Source organism: Musca domestica, unplaced genomic scaffold, assembly GCF_030504385.1.
Source record: "Musca domestica strain aabys unplaced genomic scaffold, Musca_domestica.polishedcontigs.V.1.1 104, whole genome shotgun sequence".
NCBI classification, from domain to species: Eukaryota; Metazoa; Arthropoda; class Insecta; order Diptera; family Muscidae; genus Musca; species Musca domestica.
This window is the reverse complement of record NW_026712121.1, coordinates 1,270,164-1,289,424: the sequence shown is the minus strand read 5'-3', so window position 1 is coordinate 1,289,424 and position 19,261 is coordinate 1,270,164. Positions and strand designations below refer to the sequence as shown.

Genomic DNA, 19,261 nt, shown 5'->3' with positions numbered 1-19,261 from the left:
AACGTGGCTCGTCAGCTATGTTCGCAATTTTCCATTCGGCAAATATTGAAAAATGAGCTCGGGGTTAAAGCCATTGAAATTCCAAAAAGTGCAAGAACTTACACCGCAACAGAAAAAAATAGACTCAAAAGAGTTAAAGAGTTGCTTTGCTTGGCCGAAAGTGGTGAACTGCCGAATTTGGTTTTCTCCGATGAGAAAATATTCGTTGTCCAGCAGTTTTAAACAAACAAATGATCGTGTTTTAAACAAACAAATGATCGTGTTTACTTGCCAAAGAAGTCAGCTGAAAATGTGCACCTTCGGTTGGCCACCAGAACTCAAGCGCCGGCCATGGTGATGGTGTGGGCCGCCATAACAGTCGATGGTCGCTCTTCGCTCGTATTAATCGACCGTGGCAACAGAATAAATGCCGAATATTATCGCGAAAAAAATTTGGAGGGTGTATTAAAGCCTTGGGCACGCAAACATTTTGGCCGCAGACCTTGGACATTCCAACAGGACTCAGCACCATCGGACTCAGCATGAGCCACCCAAGAATGGTCACAAAATGTAGGTCCTCGCTTCATTTGTAGCGCACAATGGCCACCAAAATTTCCGGATACCAATCCGTGACGTGGAATTTTGAGAATATTTTTCTAAGGACCATAAAGTCAAAAAACGTAGATTTTTGACAATATTTTTTCAAGGACCATCAGAGCCAGAGACGGGAATTTTTAATAATATTTTTTTTCAAGGATCATTCAAAGGCAGAGACCTGTATTTTTAAGAATATTTTTTTCCAGGACCATCAGAGCCAGAGACGTGATTTTTTAAGAATAATCTTTTTAAGGACCATTCAAGGCAGAGTCGTGGATTCTTAAGAATATTTTTATCTATTAGAGCCAGAGACCTGGATTTTCGAGAATATTTTTGTTAAGGACTATAAGAGCCAGAGACCTGGATTTTTAAAAATATTTTTTTAAAGACCATGAAATCCAGAGACGTGGATTTCTAGGAATATTTTTCAATGATCGTAAAACGTGGATTTTTAAGAATATTTTTCTAAGGTCATCAAAGACAGAGACGTGGATTTTAAGAATATTTTTCTAAGGTCATCAAAGACAGACACGTGAATGTATTCTTTAAAATACATTTTTCAAGTCAATTCAATTTTTAAAAATTTTTTCTAAGGACGTGGATATTTAAGAGAATTTTTTCAGGGACTGACAGATACATTGATTTTTAAGAATATTTTTTCAAGGAAGTTAAACCATTGTATCTGGAGTGTTTTGGGAAGCAAGGTTGGCACTAAAAAATACCAAAGTGTCGATCACCTTAAGCAAGCGCTTCGCCGGTAATGGGCCAAAATACCGCAGAGCAACATTCGGGCAGCGTGTGACGGTTTCATTTGCCGTTTGAAGGTCCAAATTCGACCAAATCGAACAAATCTAAACTTATTCTAAAATTTGATGCTATTTCCGACATTTTTTGCTTTCATTCAATAAAATTAAAAAAAATATGTAAAAAATGATGGCGTTTGACTTTGTTGCAGTTTTTTTTATCTCACCCTGTATATATTTCGGACGATTTCGCATATTTGATGCACCAAATACGATATATGTGTCTGATTCCAATGAAATTCAGAATGAGTGACGGAATTGGGTACAAAAATAAAAAGATAAAATGAATTGCTTAAAAAAATATAAATTGCTAAATAAAAACGCATTTTTCAGGCTTGGCACTTTTTGAGAAAATTAATGATATATTTGTGATCAGCTTAATTCCCAAGTCTATTTAACGATGTCCGTTTTGGAGTCACTATAAATTAACAAGTAAGCAAAGGCTACAGTCGAGCGGGGCCGACAGTTGAATACCCTAAAACACTATAATAAACGATACAGTTTATATAGGCGAGATACTCGAAAGAATTCCACAAGATATTGTGACAAATAATAAAAGAAAACTATCAGGTTCTGTTCTCTAATTTTCGAATAATAGCAACTTAAACTAATTTGCTCATTTCCAATTTATTGGTAGATGTTGCACGTAAATGGTCTTCCTAGATCTGGAACCAATATTTCCCAAAGACCTATAATCTCTCAGAAGTGGCAAAAGATTAACATTTATTATTGGTTTTTGACTGAAACGCATCTATATGAGATTTGATCATATTCTTCAACGAAATCAGCCTTAACGAAATAGTCAGAAGTGCGTCTTTCCTGTATTTGTGAATTCTCCAAAAAGTCACTGGAATGGACATTTTCGTATTTTGTCTACAAAAGTTGGCAAACTATTTCACACATTGAATATTTTTGGATGGCCATCCAAAACTGCTTGGCTTTTGCAATGTCCGGTAACCCCCATTCAAATGTGCGTGAGGGTCGGGCGATAATTACGACCTGCTGACAATTTTGCAGTTTTTTGGTCCATTTCAACCCCTAAATATATGGCGATCATCTCCAAAAAGAGTAGGCTTCTATTCTGACCCTCATCTGATCCCCATTTCGTTAGGATCGGACCATAAATGCGATCTGTATATGATATCCTGATATCCTAACTACTTAGTTTTGTTAGCTGTAGAAATTATACCAAATGTTTAATTCAAAATGAAAATATGCCAAAAATATGACAAAATTGAAAAAATATGAGAAAATTTTACAAAATCAATATTTTCATCTTTAGAGAGATATTTTTATGCGATTTTTTATGCGTTTCTTCTTTCCTGCCAAGAGGCCATTCTAAATTAATGAGAACTGTGGAAATCAGTTCAGCCGTTATCGACATATAAGAGATTTTTCAAGCATATCTTCTTTGATAAACGTATATATCGCACATATTTTGCTATATATCCGTTTTGTTGGATGTTAACATCAATGTAAAGATCAGAAGTAACCTTGTCATGGCTTTGTGATTTCGCCGGGATTTAAAATATTCGCGGTTTAATGAAAAATTTTGAATTTTTTCAACACAAAAGATATGGTCTATTTTACCCGCTAAATATTATCCGATGACCACCCAAATTGGTAGGCTTCTTCCCCGCCCTAAACTCTAGCTACATGCGAAATTCCGCGTCGATTGGTCTATAATTGCGACCGGGATTTAAAATATTCGCGGTTTAATGAAAAATTTTGAATTTTTTCAACACAAAAGATATGGTCTATTTTACCCGCTAAATATTATCCGATGACCACCCAAATTGGTAGGCTTCTTCCCCGCCCTAAACTCTAGCTACATGCGAAATTCCGCGTCGATTGGTCTATAATTGCGACCTGTATAGCTACTGCAAAATCCGAAATTTTTTCAGTATTTGGTCCATTTCAACCCCTAAACATTTGGCGATCATCTCCAAAAGAAATAGGGTTCTATTCTGACCCCAGACCCACCTCCATTCTAAATTTCGTGAAGATCGGGCCATAATTGCGACCTGTAGAGTGATTACAAATTAACATGGACAGACGGACGGACATACATATATAGCTAGATCGACTCAGCTCGGCGAGCTAGGAAGATCCATATATACTTTCCTATATGGGAAACCAATATTTCGAGGTGTTACATAAATTCTGGCCCAATCAAACTTATAATACCCCCAACACATAGTGTTGTTGGGTATAACAAATATGTAAAAATTATGGCGTTTGACTTTGTTGCAGTTTTTTTTAATCTTAAATTGCTAAATAAAAACACATTTTCAGGCTAGCCACTTTTTGAGTAAATTAATGATATATTTGTGATCAGTTTCATTCACAAGTCTATTTTGGAGTCAATATAAATTAAAAAAATGGTTTAGATATTTGCAGTACACCTAAGATGTTTGGTATTAAAAACGAACTATATTGGTCCACATTAGGATACTTTAGGTATTTTGGATGATTCTACCTCATTTCCCAACAAAATCGACTGCCATTTCGGGAAATCTGAGGGTAGACCTATTACTCAAAATGATATTTCGAACGCCTTGTGGATAGATTTACTCTTTTTATTAGGTTTTTTTACTCTTCTCATTAGGTCTTATTTCCTCTCGAAATGGTTTGTAAAGGAATTTTTGCATATCTCTCAGCACAGTGTGCGATTCTCTTTTTTGTCGAAGAATTATTCCGACAAGAGTCTAACAAATCTTTAACTTTAAAATAAAACCCATTTCTTTCACATTTCATATAGTTCTCATATACACTTTTAAGGTATATAGGATTTATTTATTTATTTTGTTTTTATTTCGGTATTTTTTTTTTAATTCACATTTTTCATAATTTCTTTTTTTTTGTTAATTTATTTTAGTTCAGTTATACTTTTTTATTTTTAATCAATTATTCTAAAATGTTATGCAATTCATTATTTATTTTTTATTTTTTTTTGCTATATGCGTTTTGCAAACTATGTATTTATTTCGATATATATGTATATGTTTCGGTATGGGTTTTTCTTATATGGGTGATACAGAGGATGAGGAATGATATATTTTTGTTTTATTTTGATTTGATTATATATGTGTATGTATGCGTTTTCGAAATGTTTCGACCAAATCCTTATAAGATTTATCTCCACTTCTTGTTGGTTTTCTTTTAATTTTATTATTTCTCTTAGGTTCCTTTGAAACTTACATTTAACATACGTTTAACGATTAGTTTTTTTGGTTTTCTCGGTTTTAGTTTAGTCAATTCAGTTATTTATATTTTTTACATATAAATATAACACAAAAATAAACATTTATATATCTCCTGTTTTTGCTAGCCATTTAGTTAATTTTTGTATTTGTTTGTTTTTAATTTTTTTAAAAATAAATCCAAAATATAATCAAAAATCTAGCGGCCATTTTCTTCATTTTTTTTAATCATTTCAACATTTAACCACGTTTCTGCTAAATTTTAAAATCTAAAAAACGATTCAATGTGTTGCACATTCATATATAGTTTCTTGTAAATATTTTTTTAAATTTTTATTTCATTTGGTTTTTAATTTCATATTACCCTACAATTCCTGGCTTCTAACGATGAGTATAGGTATGCAAGTATGTATGTGTATGTATGAGTGTAGTGGCATAGGATACCATTTTTCTTTCAAGTTATATTCCATTCCATTCTTCATTTCCTTCTTCTCTCTATGATGAAAATCTATGATGTGGAGTATGTTGCTGATGCGACCCTGCCCCGGATGGCGTGGATGCAGTACCACCTCCAGAGGTTGCCGACGATGATGACGTTGTGGGATGGGCTTGCTGATGCTGCGTATGATGATGATGATGGTGGTGGGACGAGGTAGCAGCTGCGGTTGCCGAGGACAAAGCAACCGCAGGAACCACACTTCAGCGTTTCACCCCAAACAGATTCGGTATCGACTTGATCTTCTTGCGCGAACAATTAATGTAGTCCTTATACATATCGGAACGTAAATACCGGGGATATGAGTCCCGTTCCATGAGATGATAGACATGGGCGGCAGCAACATCAAAACACCAACGATTTGGTCCATTCGGTGAATTGACAGCTTCACGAGCCAATTCCACCGATTTCGAATCAACATTGACGGCTTTTGGTGCGTCGGGTGCCAGAAACTCCTGCCAAATGCGTTGTATGGTCTCCTTGATTTCGCTTTGAGGTAGAGCCTTCATTTCCTGGACCGATTCCCAGAATCTGCAAGTGGGGGGAAGAAGGAAAGGAATGAAATATGTAAAGGATATTGTTTCAAGGATTTATTAAGAGTTTTTTCAAGAAGCCTTAAACGCGGATTTTTACAAATATTTGTTAAGGGCCATCAAAGACAGGGGCATGGATTTTAAAGAATACTTTTTTTCCAGAAATCCAAGGAAATAGATTTTTGAGATTTTTTAAGGACTATCAGTGTCAGAGACTTTGGTTTTCAAGAATATTTTTTCAGGGACTATCAGATCCAGAATCGTTGATTTTTATTTATTTCTTTTGGAGGTTCATCAAAGACCGAGACATGGAATATTTTTGTAAGGACGATTAAAACCAGAGGCGTGGATGTTTAAGATTTTTTTTTGTAAGGACCATTAAAACCAGAGGCGTGGATTTTTTAAAATGTTTTTTTGTGAGGACCATTAAAACCAGAGGCGTGGATTTTGAAGAATATTTTTTGTAACGGCCATTAAAATCAGAGGGGTGGATTTTTTCAGTGACCATCGTATCCAGAGACGTGGATTTTTAATAATACTTTTTTTTTTGTTAAAGAACCATCAAAGACAGGGCCGTGCATTTTTTGGAACATTTTTTTTTTAAGAATTATCAGATCCAGTGATGTGGGTTTTTAAGAATATTTTCCAAGGACTATCAGAGCCAGATGCGTCGATTTTTATTTTTTTTCTCCAAGGACCATAGAATCCAAATAAATTTCAAAGGCAGATACGCCGATTTTTAATTTTTTTTCCAAGGATCATAGAATCCAAATAAATTTCAAAGGCAGAAACGTGTATTTTTAGAGTATTTTTTAAGGACCATCAAAACCATAGACGTGGATTTTAATACTATTCTATTCAAGGAATAGGAAAGCGGATTTTTAAGATTTTTTTCAAGAACTATCAGAGCCAGATATTTGGATTTTTAAGATTTTTTTTCTAGTATTATTTCAAGGGTAATCAGAGATTTGGATTTCTGAGAATATTTTTTTCAAGGGCTATCAGAGCCAGAGACGTGGATTTTAAAAATTTTTTCCAAGGACCATAAAATTTGAAGACGTACATTTTTAAGAGTATTTTCTTAAGGCAGAGACGTGGATTTTTAAGAATACTTTTTTTCAAGGACTATCAGTGTCAGATGCATGGATTTTAAGAAAATTTTATTCAAGGACCATCAAAACCAGAGACGTGTTTTTAGGAATATTTTTTCAAGGGCCATAAAATCCAGAGACGTGGATTTCTATGAATATTTTTGCAAGGATCATATAATCCAGAGACGTGGACTTTAATGAATATTTTTTGTGAAGGACCATCAAATCAAGAGACATTATTTTTTTAGAAATCCAAAGACGTGAATTTTTTACAATATTTTTTCAAGGACCATAAAATCCAAAGACGTCGATTTTTAAGAATATTTTTACAAGGATCAAGAAATCCAGAGACGTGGACTTTTATGAATATTTGTTTCAAGGACTACCAGAGCCAGAGAGGATTTCAGGATTATCAGATTCAGTGATGTGGATTTTTAAGATTTTTTTCAAGGACTATCAGAGCCAGAAACGTAGATTTTTAAGATTTTTTTCCAAAAACCATAAAATCCAAACAGGTAAATTTTTAAGAGTATTTTTTTCAAAGCCAGAAACGTGTATTTTTTAAGGACCATCAGAGCCATAGACGTTGAGTTTTCAGATTTTTTTTCAAGGGCTATCAGAGATTTGGATTTCTGAGAATATTTTTTTCAACGACTATCAGAGCCAGAGGCGTGGATTTTTAAGACTTTTTTCAAGGACCATAAAATCCGAAGACGTACATTTTTAAGAGTATTTTCTTAAGGCAGAGACTATCTGATCCAAGGACTTCGATTTTTAAGAATATTTTTTCAAGGACCTTCAAAGACAGAGTTGTGGATTTTTAAGAATATTTTGTAAGGACCATTCTAAAGCAGTGATAGAGACCTTTAAGAATATTTTTTCAATGGCTGTCAGAACCAGAGTCGTGGATTTTTGACGTGGATTTTTAAGAATATTTTCCAGAATCCTGGAAAGCGAGAGACGTGGATTTTTAAGAATATTTTCCCATTTTTCAGGGAATTTGTTGATGGAATTCCTACGATATAGATCATCTTTAGAAAGGCGACTTTGCGAAGCCTTTATATATAGAGATGATCTTGTGTTGCAGAAATATTTGAAAGATATTTTATAGACCATTCGAGGATCTCCATAGGTAGAAACCTCTTTCAAGGTCGTCCACCTCTTTCAAGGTCGTCTTTTATAGATAGAAGTATCTTAAGGTCGTCGAAAGGCAGAAAATCTTCTCGTGATTTTCTAAAGATTGAAGGCTTTCTAAATCACAATCTAAAGGTGTTACATAGACAAAAAGACGTCTAAAGGCCCTTTATAGACAGAAGACATTCACATGGTCTCAAGATCTTCTATAGACGGAAGTTCTTCTCGAGGTCTTCAATAGAGGACTTCCTGATACGCTTTAAAAGTAGTATAGCTCTTGGAGGTTTTATATCTATAAATACATTACATACTCTTCCTAACCTATTTAAAAAGGGCATCCTAATTGTTTTCGTGTATCGGATACTCTATAAATTAAATCATACTTACAATAAATTCTCATAGCTGTACTCTTTTTCCAGAAATTTGGCAAATTGTTCACGGCCCATGGGATCTTTCAATAGTTCGCGCATGCTAAATGCCCAGCGTTTGCAGCGTCTCATCGATACCTCTTTGCTGAAAAATAGGGATCATAAAATATTCAATAGATTTTCATATATTTATATGTTTTTATAAAGCTCACCTATTCTTTTCGGCATCCCACATTTCGGTGCTGTCGGTTTGCCAGGGATTTGGCAGATCCGGGGAAGTGATAAAGTAATCAAATTCATTATATTGCTCATAATAGGATACCAAACTGAAATTGGAAATTGAAATCAATAAATTAAAATAATCTTTGAAGCCCATCGTCTAATACTCACGCTTCGGCCGCCTTCGACACTTTTATTGTACGACGTTCCAGCTTTTGTTTGCGCAGTGTTATGATGCGCGTCAGTAGTTCAATAGGATTTTTGGCAACTGAGGCACCGCCAGAACCGGTGCCGTGGCTAGAGGCACCTCTACGATATGCTTTTTTAATATCAATTTCAGTGGTGTTGACACAACCGGGCATCGGACGATGCACATCCCAGAAGGCTCGTTCTTGCGAGTCGAGCACTTTACGTTCCAGTTTATCGCGTTTTTTGGCCACTTTACTCTGGGATTCCGCCTGAAAGTGAAAAATTTCGATTTTAATACGGATATATAAAGGCATTTTCTTAACGACACACCTGCATAAAAATAAATTCCCATTTGCGCGAAAACATTTTCTGTAGTTTGGCTAAATTTTCCGCTTCATAATCGGCCAATTCTAGGCGGGTTTTATTTTGCATCGTCCGTTTGCACAAATAGACGGCATAGTCGGTATTCTCGGGTTCCCAACAGTTCGAGGGCCAGAAATAGGGTGTTTGGAATCTAAGAAAAAATAAAATGTAAATTGATATTAATTTCCAATCAAATATGGTCTGTTCAAGAATTGCAAACATTTTAAAGTTTTTGCTACGATAACCGATTTTTCCTTTATGACATTGAGACAAATTGCAAAAATGGTAGATTCTTGCAGGTACTGGAACAGAGCAATAGTTTCCAAATGTATCTTATTCATAAAGTTGTAAGTATATAAAAGGCTTTTTTACTGGCTTAAAGGTTAGAATATATAGAATACGCTTTTTTGACAGGCTTAAGTCATCGGCTAGCTTCTTCGTAAAAGAACAAAACTAATATACCCTCTAAAGTGTGGTAGAAAAACGCGCTTTATGTTACCCCATAACACCAACAATAACCTAGAGATATCTAGACATATATACTTTAAAGTGGATAAATTTTGTTTCCAATAGAGGAATTGAAGGAGCCAATTCTGTTAGCTTCTAACTCCTAATAATTTGCGGTGATCATAAAATGATCGAAAATTAAACCTAAATATCTTTGAGCTCAAGTTTACAACGATATATGAAGTCAAAATACCAAATTCCAACCCATTCAGTGTAGAGTACCAGTCGAAAAAATAACTCGACTCCGGGTAATATATATTTTTTGCCTTATTTTTATTTCCAATTCGATTTCAACAATTTTATGGTGGTTTAATCATCTTTGGAGATAAAGCAGGAGTATATTCAGTTGGAAAATTTATAATCCTAAGAAGGAGGTTGACTCTTTTTCGAGAACTTAAAGAAAAATCGGCTAAAAATCTTAAAAAGTGATAGTACTTTATGTTTTGTCAAATCGAGAGCGCTTCTATTTGGAAGGCTTTCTTAGACCGCTAATAAGTATAGCCTCATGTAATGATGCCTCATGATTATTTGTTTTCTGAATTGTTTAAGAGATAATATCCTCCACTAATTAGAAAGAAGTTGGAAATTTTAAAATATTCCGCCGAAAAGATAATTCTAGTTTTGAGATAATTTTATGAGAAATGTGGGGAAAATCGGCATCGGTGGTGAAGTAATATGGAAATCCCGAATACTAGTTTTGAGATAATTTCACTGAAAAATGGGGGGGGAAACATATATACCCGAAGAAGTTGACCTGTCATAGGAACGAGTACTAAATTTGAAACAGTTCCGTCGAAAAATGTGACACTAATCATCATAATATCGAATATTGTAAGGTACATCGATCGAATATTGTATTGTAAGGTAGGGAAAATATGGGTCTTATAATTATTTTTTTCCAGAGAGGGTTTAAACTCCACAGAAGTTTAGAAAAAGCTGTCAAAATTTATGCTTTCGGCCTTGAATGAGTCTAGAAAAAATTCTGAAAATTGCACGCCATTGGGTCTGGGATGAGTCTACTTTTTTATAAATCAAATCTTTGGGCCTCGGAGGAATCTAAAATGCTCTTAATGTCTAGAAAATTATTTAAAAAATCCATAAAATACACCTTTTTAATTTAATTTTAATTTATTATGGGCTTAGAGGAGTCGCGAAAACTTCCGTTGAAATAATTACGTTGAACAATGTCGCTAAAATCATCAAAATTCTGAAAATAGGAAATGTATAGAGTCTATACGAAGACGTCATATTGGTACACCTTACGAATCGTCTAATTCTTTCATAATAAGTAAATGGACCCCCATATAAGGGTGAGATGAAAAAACTGCAACCAACTTCAGGCTGCTGTCACTACTAAACCACTCGTCCTACAGCTGTTAAAATTATTCCAGTGACAGCTCATTATATTGTTTACAAGCGTACAAAAGCATTTTGGTGACAATTATCCTGAAAAAGAGTTATTGGTGATGGAATTTAAGCGTGATAGTGTGATTTCTTTATATTTGGCTGGAAATCCACAAGTGACTATCGTTCGAGCACTCCAGCATTTAAATGTGAATAAATCTTTTGTGTCTCGTATCATCGCTCGTTACCCTGATACTGGTATCGTAGCCCGACGTCAGGGAAGTGGACGGAAGAAAACTGCAACATCAGCAGAAATGGTTCGAATAGTAAAGAAGCGACTTGATCAAAACCCGCATCGCAGTGAGCAAAAAATGGATCGTGAGCTGAACATATCCCAATATTCCATTCGCAAATATTGAAAAATGTACTCGAGGTAAATTCCAATAAGTGCAAGAACTTACACTGCAACATGAAGAAAATAGACTCAAAAGAGCTAAAGAGTTGCTTCGCTTGACCGAAAGCGGTGGACTACCGAATTTGGTTTTCTCTGATGAGAAAACATTCGTTGTCCAGCCGTTTGTAAAGAAACAAAATGATCGTGTTTACTTGCCAAGGAGGTCAGCTGCATATATGCACCCTCGGTTGGCCATCAAAACTCAAGCGCCGGCCATGGCGATGGTGTGGCCCGCCATAACAGCCGATGGCCGCTCTCCGCTCGTATTAATCGATCGTGGCATCAGAATAAATGTCGAATATTGTCGCGAAAATATTCTGAAGTGTGTATTAAAGCTTTGGGCACGCAAACATTTTTGTCCGCAGAGCTGGGACATTCCAACAGGAATGGTTACAAAATGAGGTTCCTCGCTTCATTTCCAGCGTACAATGGCCACAAATATCTCCGGATACCAATCCATTGGACTATTGTGTCTGGAGTATTTTGGAAAGCAAGGTTGGCACTAAAAAATACCAAAGTGTCGATCAACTCAAGCAAGCGCTTCGCCGGGAATGGGCCAAAATACCGCAGAGCATTGAAGGCCATAATTCGTGCCAAAGGTGGCAAATATGAACAAATCTAAACTTTTTCTTAAATTTGATGCTATTTCCGACATTTTTTTCTTTCATCTAATAAATTTTAAAAAAAAGTAAAAATTATGGCGTTTGACTTTGTTGCAATTTTTTTATCTCACTCTGTATGTCCGTCTGTTCATGTTAAATTTTAATCAAGCTACAGGTCGCAATTATGGCCCAGTCCTCACAAAATGGAAAATGTAGGTGGGGTTAGGGTCAGAATAGAAGCCTATTGTTATTGGAGATGATTGCAATATTTAGGAGTTGAAATAGACCAAAAACAGAAACAATTCTTGATGTTGCTGTTGCAGACTATTACAGTGATGCTGACGTACAATATATATGTAAAATACATTGATGTTTGTTATTCTGTGTATAAATCAAGAACCGATGGCCTGATTTTCACAATTCTCATCAATTCGGAATGGTCTCTTGTCAGAAATGGATAAAACCTAAGAAAATCGTGTAAAATCGATTTAGAAATCGATTTATCGATGTCCGTCTGTCTGTCTGTTGAAATCAAGCTGTCTTTCGAACGAATTGATTTATATAACGCTGAAATTTTGCATATATGCATAGTTTACCAGTAGGTAGGTTAAGTTTGTAAATGGGCCATGTCGGTCCACGTTTTCGTATAGCCCCCATTCTCATGATTTTTGCGACATTATTTACCGGAATTATTTCAAGTTTCACATTTAAAATTCGTAATGGGTATTTCGGCCTATGACAAAAATTTTTTAAGCAGTTCCACGTCTTCGTGTAGTCTCCATATAACAGTTTTCAATTAAGTTTAGTTTTTTGAAAAATTTCAAGTTCCTTCCAAATGGTGGAGGGTAATAAAAGTTCGGTCCGACCGAACTTAGCTTTTTTTACTTGTTTTAATTTTACTTACAATTTTGAATTATGCATTACACCCATTTACACCTCGCAACACTGTGTTTTGAGGGTATTATATACAGGCCACAATTATCGTATCGATCCTCACGAAATTTTGCATGGAGGTAGGATTAGGGTTAAAATTAAAGCCTATTGTTAAGAAGATGTACATTTAAGGGGTTCAAATGGACCAAAAAAATTAAAATAAATAAATAAAATTTTCCTGATTTTGCAGTCGATCTACAGGTCACAATTGGAAACCAATCGACAGGGAATTTTGCGTGAGAAGAGAGTTAAGGACTAGGAAAAGGTCTATCACTGGATGACCATTGGATTATATTTAGCTGTAAAAAGGACCACAACTTTCGTGTGAAATTGTTTTGAATACCTAGCAATATGACGGAGTGTGTAAATATTGGGCAAATATCCCAGGTCAAAAAATTAAGGGTAACATCTGGGTAGGCCTCTATGACATCATTTCAAAAACGAAATCTTCCGGAATGGATTTGGACATAAGGGGATTCCCAACATATTGCAGTGTTTTAGGGTATCACACGGTCGCCCCCGCACTGCTATAGCCTTTGCTTACTTGTTATACCCTCCACCTTGAAACTTTGTCATTCCGGTTGTACCACCCTTAAATATTCATCGTAGACCCCATAAAGTATATATATTCATTATCAGCATTAAATTCTAAGTCGATTAAGGGTTTAAGGTAGGTCATAATGGACTTTAGCTCGTGTGTTTTTTTTTAATATTTTTACGCTATTGAAAGTTCGCTCAGTACAAGTTTCTGAGTGATTTTTAGTGGAAAAGTTGTCATATGCAACTAATAACTGAAAGTCCGATTTTTGGAAATATCTGGAAAATTATATTAGTTATTCGAAACTGATTTAAAATTCAGAAAGTGAATCCCGAAAACCTTAGCAATTTCCCATATCTCAAAAATACATAAATAGTATAGGGAACACTTCAGCATGACACAAACAATATGTTGTCTGATGTCAAACCGTCCTTCTTTTTGCAAGTAGTACATTATAAGGGTAAGTGGAATGCGTCTCGTACCCTGATTTTAGTCTATGCGACACTAATTATTTCTTAACTCAGCTGCACAACTCCTCTGCTCTTTGCAATACTTACCGATAAAATGTTCCATCATTTTTCACCGTCAACTGATGATCGTCAATGGGAAATATATAACCATGGGAGGCCAACAAATGGGCAAAATGCAGGGCTTCGGTTACATCTTCCACATCCAAATTTTTCAATATCCATGAGATGAGATCAGCCCCGGTGAAGACCGAAGGAACTTTTGTCATAAAACCTTTGACAGTACGCACCGAGACTCCGGTACTTTCGGCTTGCATTTTTTCCACAATGGCTTCCATCTGAAAAAAGGATGTTGTTATTGTTGTAGTAATTGATGGAAAAATTATTGATGGCCCACCTTTTTGTACACCAAAATATTGGGAGCATCTTCATTTTTATTTTTACTATGATTAACATTTCCGCTGTGCGTTTGCATGGAATGTTGCGACGAGCTGGGAGGCTGTTGTCCTCCGCTACCTTGATGATGATGCGACTGCTGCTGCTGTTGTTGATTCCGTTGATGTGAGCCGGAGGCATTGGTCCCCGACGAGGAACCAGCAGCATTTGCCGACGATGATGTTGGGGCATTGGCATTCACTTTGTTGATTTGTATCGAGGAGGGTAGTAGGGTCTGTTGTTGGGCCGTCGTTTGTTGGGTGCTGGTGCCGGATGATGATGATTTTAAAGTCGCAGTGGCTGAGGAGGAACAGTTGGATTTGTTGGGTGTGGGAGAGGTGTTTTGAGTAATGCTGGTGGTGGGTGTGGCGGCGGTGGTGGTAATGGTGGGTGTTGGTGTTGTAATATCAGTGGCATTGTCACTGCTCTGGTTGGCGGCGGTGTTGGTGGGGGTGGTTGCTGTTTCTGTTGTTGTTGTTGTAGTTATTTGTACTGTTGTTACTGTTTCTAGTTTTGATGATATATTGTTATTGTTGTTGTTGTTATTATTAATGATGGTTGTAGTTGTTGTCGATTTAGTATCGCATGAGGTGGTTTCCGTTTGCTCCTTTTCAGTGTTAACACAATTCGTGGTTCCCTTGTCCTCGTTTGGCGTGTCATTAGAACTATCCTCTTCTTTTGCTTTGGCAGGACATGCATTAGCCACGGGTAATTCAGTTTCCTTTGCCATGTGGCCTCCAGTAACCTCGGTATCTTCCTTCTTTTGATTTTCTTGGGCGCCATCATGTTGAGGACTTTTATGGTCCACCGTGGGCTTTTCACTGTCCACCTTCTCCGCGAAATTCAGACTACCATTGTTGAGACCACCACAAGTCGTGACCTCAACGCCGTCCTCCCTCTCGACTCCGCCATTCAGTGATGTCGTGGAATTTTCAACTTTTTGGGCCATGGCATTGGCTATCGTCGCTTGTGTCTTATCCACCTCTGTAGACATTGTTACCATGTTTTATTGCGCGTTTTTTTCGTTTGTCGTGTTCTTCCGTATTTGTTTTGGGGTGAGTGTGTCTGTGTGTGTGCGGGTGTGTGCTCCAAAAAAAGTGTTAATGTTAGGAGACTTGTTAACAACCTTGTCGTAATAGACGAGGTAGGTTCGTCATACGCCAGACCGGAACTATAAAAAAAGTTATGTTTTGTTCGTCTCTCTGCTGCTCCTCCTTCGTCGATTTTTCTTTGACAGCGTCTTGGTTATTAGGAGATTCTTATAACATGGTCTTTTTTTATTGATTTTTAATAAGGACAAATTTTAGTGGACATATTCATGTTGTTGTTGTTGCTGTTCCATATCCCTGGGCGGTAATTTGTTGGAGAAGTGGTTTGGGTGTCCTTTCTTTTTTTTAATATTCAGTATTTGTTTTATCGATGGGTACGTTTACGAAATTTCCGAGTTCAAGAGCTTCCTTACATGTGTCACTGTATGTGTGCGGGTGTGCGTGTCCTGTTTACTATCGCCAGGACCATCAATGCAATGTCACGGTGTGTAAGGTAACAACATATGTACGTATTTGAGTCATAGTTTACACACACTTGAGCACACCTACCGTTACTTGGACACAGCCGCAACCGTCACGGATACGCACCAGAAATGTCCTTTTTTTGTTGTGTTCTTGAAAAGCACTTTTTTATTCTACTATTGTTGGTCTGGTGGAACACGACATTACAAAGCAACACACCTTATTTGTTGGAGGAACCCCCTCGCTCACTCTCTTGACGTTTTCAATTTTTTCATTCACGTATATATTTTGTGGATTTCCATTCCAATGGCTACAACTTCAATAAACAATTAATATTTTTTCATTTCCGGGGAGTCCTTTTTAAATTTTCTTTTTTCTTTTTTTACCAATTTTCCACAATTACTATCCACTCGAGATGAATTTTTCTTTGCCACTTTTTTTCCTTGCTTTCTTCCAAAATTTTATTTTTTCACTACTCCTCAACAATTTGTTCGCTCGCTCATCACACACTCTCGATGGATTCGAATTGATTTCAATAATTTCTTTTATGGCTCTGTGTGTGCTCTCGCTCTCAAAGGACATGCAGCATTGTGGTGTTGTTGTTGCTCGCGTGTGTGTGTGTGTCTGTTTCTTATATTTATAACCTCTCGTAAATGTTACTGCCTTCCTGTCTTCACCGTCAGGACATTAGTTAGTGTCCTGTATAGACATTTGTATCCACATCGCCCATAATTGTATTTGTGTTGGCGTATTTTTCCACAGCACACACGGAATCATTTTTCACTCTTATTCCACATCCATCCATGCCATTGGCAATTAATTTATTCTATTTTTCTCATTTGTCCATCAATTAAAAACGAATTCGACTCGTATTCCTCGGGGTATTGTATTTTATAGGGGTTTAATTTCTTTTTTTTTTTTTGTGAGTCTCCTCTCCGTTTTTTTTTTCGCACCTTCGTTTGACAATTAATATCCTCTGAACATACCGTTAGTTCCATAAAAATACCTCCGCAGAGAGGAAGAGACAGCACTTGAATGTCTGTGACAGGAAGACAGCAGTTGTTATTTTATGTTGCGAGAGTGAAAAGAGAGCGAGAGTGAGTGCATGGTATTGCCAGCATTGAAAAACATTTGTTACTTACCGTGTGCGCATGTTTCTACACCAGATGAGGGTTGCCAAGATGCATATAAGACCTTTTTCAAAACGAAAACTAAAGTAAATTTTCGTTAAAAAAATTTGAATTTGAAATAAAATAATTTTCAGTGTTACTGAGTAGCATTAAATACGTTAAACGCAAAAGGAAAATAAAAACTAAAAACAAAAACATTATACTCCTTGAATATAACAAGTAAAAATGTATCGGCCGGAAGAAGAAGAGAGAGTTGAAGAAAGTGGGATGCTTTCGCTTTCGTTGAGCCTTATGTTTTTCAAAATTTTGAACCCTATGTAGGGCAGGGGGAGGTACTTGACGGAGTGGACCAATATTTTCCATTTTGGCACGAGACCTAAAACTGACGCTAATATTAGGTTTTGCAAAATTAGAGCAAATTAGATCATTGCTTCCCTTTCTGTGCAGAAAATATCTTTTTTTTGCAAATTTCGACCATTTGTGGGGGAGATACCAGAAGGAGTGGACCGCTTTTGCCCGTCTTAACACCAGACCTTGGGTTAATATAAATATTGGGATGTGTGAAATTTGAAGACAATCGGACTCTTACATCACATTTTATGAAAGTTGTAATTATTCAACGTTTTGACTATTTGTGGGGGAGGTATATTGTCCACAGCTGACCTAGCACTGACGCAACTATTAGGATTTGCAAAGTTGGAGCAAAATCGGATTATCGTTCCTCTTTCTGTGCAAAATAATATTTTTTAAAAATTTCGACTTTTTGTGGTGGAGGATCAGAAGTAGTGGACCTATATTGCCCATCTCCAAACCAAATTGGATACTACCTTCGAGAGTTATCGTGCGCACCAGCCAGCCAGACAGACGGACGAACACCCCTAGCTCGACCCCAAATGTTCTGAAACGGATTTTGTCCAAAGAGACCTAGGGTCTAAAACCGTTATTTCGACTAGGCACCGTATATATTATTGACCGTATATATTATTGAAACATTTGATGAAAATGGGTTTTAAATGCCCATAATTACGTATTGTTTTTGGGGTCAACGTTTTAATAAAATCATTAAAATCCGCAATTTTAAACTGAATCAACGGCATATTTTGGACTCTCAATAGGTAAAATCTCTCCTTTATATAGGTACAGTATTTACTGTAGACCCCATAATTCGGCACTACCAAATTTTCGGTATTTTGAAGTTTTCTACCAAATTACAAAAATTGGTCATTAGTGTCATTTTTAGGTTTAGGTTCGAAGTGGATATAATTTGATATTTTGCAGTAGCAAATATGGGTATTTTTTAAGGCCCAAATCACATTTTTTATTCAGAATGTAAAAATTTAGAATTCTTACAGGTCATGACCCAATTTTTTTTGGGATTTGAAAACAAATGATTTCACAAAAATATTTAATTTTTATAAGGTGAAGGATTTAAAAGCTCGGACCGACCGAACCTGATGTCATTTTTAATCGTTGACTTAAAATTCGATTTTCTCCCGTTCCACTTTTTTACATAACTTCGAGAACACACATTTCAAAGTTTGCTTGGAGCTAACTGAAAATTGTGATTATATATTTAAGACTTGTTTGGTTTGTTTTTTAACTTTTTTTAAACATATCTTAATTTTCCTTATTTATTTTTAAGTGGAAATCTCGAATAATAGAGCAAACATTGGAAAACGAATAACAAACTCAGAAAAAACAAGTAAGCAAAGGCTACAGTCGAGCGGGGCCGACCGTTGAATACTCTACAACACTATAATAAACGATACTGTTTATATAGGCGAGATACTCGAAAGAATTTCACAAAATATTGTGACGAATTATAAAAGAAAACCATCAGGTTTCGTTCTCTAATTATCGAATAATACCAACTTAAACTAATTTACTCATTTCCAATTTATTGGTAGATGTTGCACGTAAATGGTCTTCCTAGATCTGGAACCAATATTTCCCAAAGACCTATAATCTCTCAGAAGTGGCAAAAGATTAACATTTATTATTGGTTTTTGACTGAAACGCATCTATATGAGATACAGACATTTGACTATATTCTTCAACGAAATCAGCGTTAACGAAATAGTCAGAAGTGCGTCTTTCCTGTATTTGTGAATTCTCCAAAATCACTGAAATGGACATTTTCGTATTTTGTCTACAAAAGTTGGCAAACTATTTCTCACATTGAATATTTTTGGATGGCCATCCAAAACTGCTTGGCTTTTGCAATGTCCGGTAACCCCCTTTCAAATGTGCGTGAGGATCGGGCGATAATTACGACCTGCAGACAATTTTGCAGTTTTTTTGGTCCATTTCAACCCCTAAATATATGGCGATCATCTCCAAAAAGAGTAGGATTCTATTCTGACCC

At 36.1% G+C, this 19,261-nt stretch overlaps 1 protein-coding gene across 1 annotated transcript; it reads right to left on the bottom strand.

Moving 5' to 3' along the window:
- Window positions 1–4,738: 4,738 nt before the first annotated feature.
- On the bottom strand, window positions 4,739–16,786 carry LOC101899951 (regulator of G-protein signaling 7). Its single transcript, XM_059128334.1, has 7 exons — window positions 14,218–16,786; window positions 13,911–14,158; window positions 8,943–9,126; window positions 8,595–8,881; window positions 8,417–8,530; window positions 8,224–8,349; window positions 4,739–5,609 (listed from the first exon to the last, which is right to left on the bottom strand). Exons 1-7 carry the CDS (start codon window positions 15,256–15,258, stop codon window positions 5,282–5,284), a joined length of 2,328 nt encoding a protein of 775 aa, XP_058984317.1. The 5' UTR covers window positions 15,259–16,786; the 3' UTR covers window positions 4,739–5,281.
- Window positions 16,787–19,261: the final 2,475 nt, after the last annotated feature.

Coding starts and splice junctions, on each gene's coding strand:
- LOC101899951 (XM_059128334.1), bottom strand. CDS start 15,258: ATGGTAACAATGTCTACAGAGGTGGATAAGACACAAGCGACGATAGCC. Junction 8,350..8,416: donor TGGGATGCCGAAAAGAATAG/GTGAGCTTTATA, acceptor CCTATTTTTCAG/CAAAGAGGTATCGATGAGAC. Junction 5,610..8,223: donor TACAGCTATGAGAATTTATT/GTAAGTATGATT, acceptor CCCCACTTGCAG/ATTCTGGGAATCGGTCCAGG.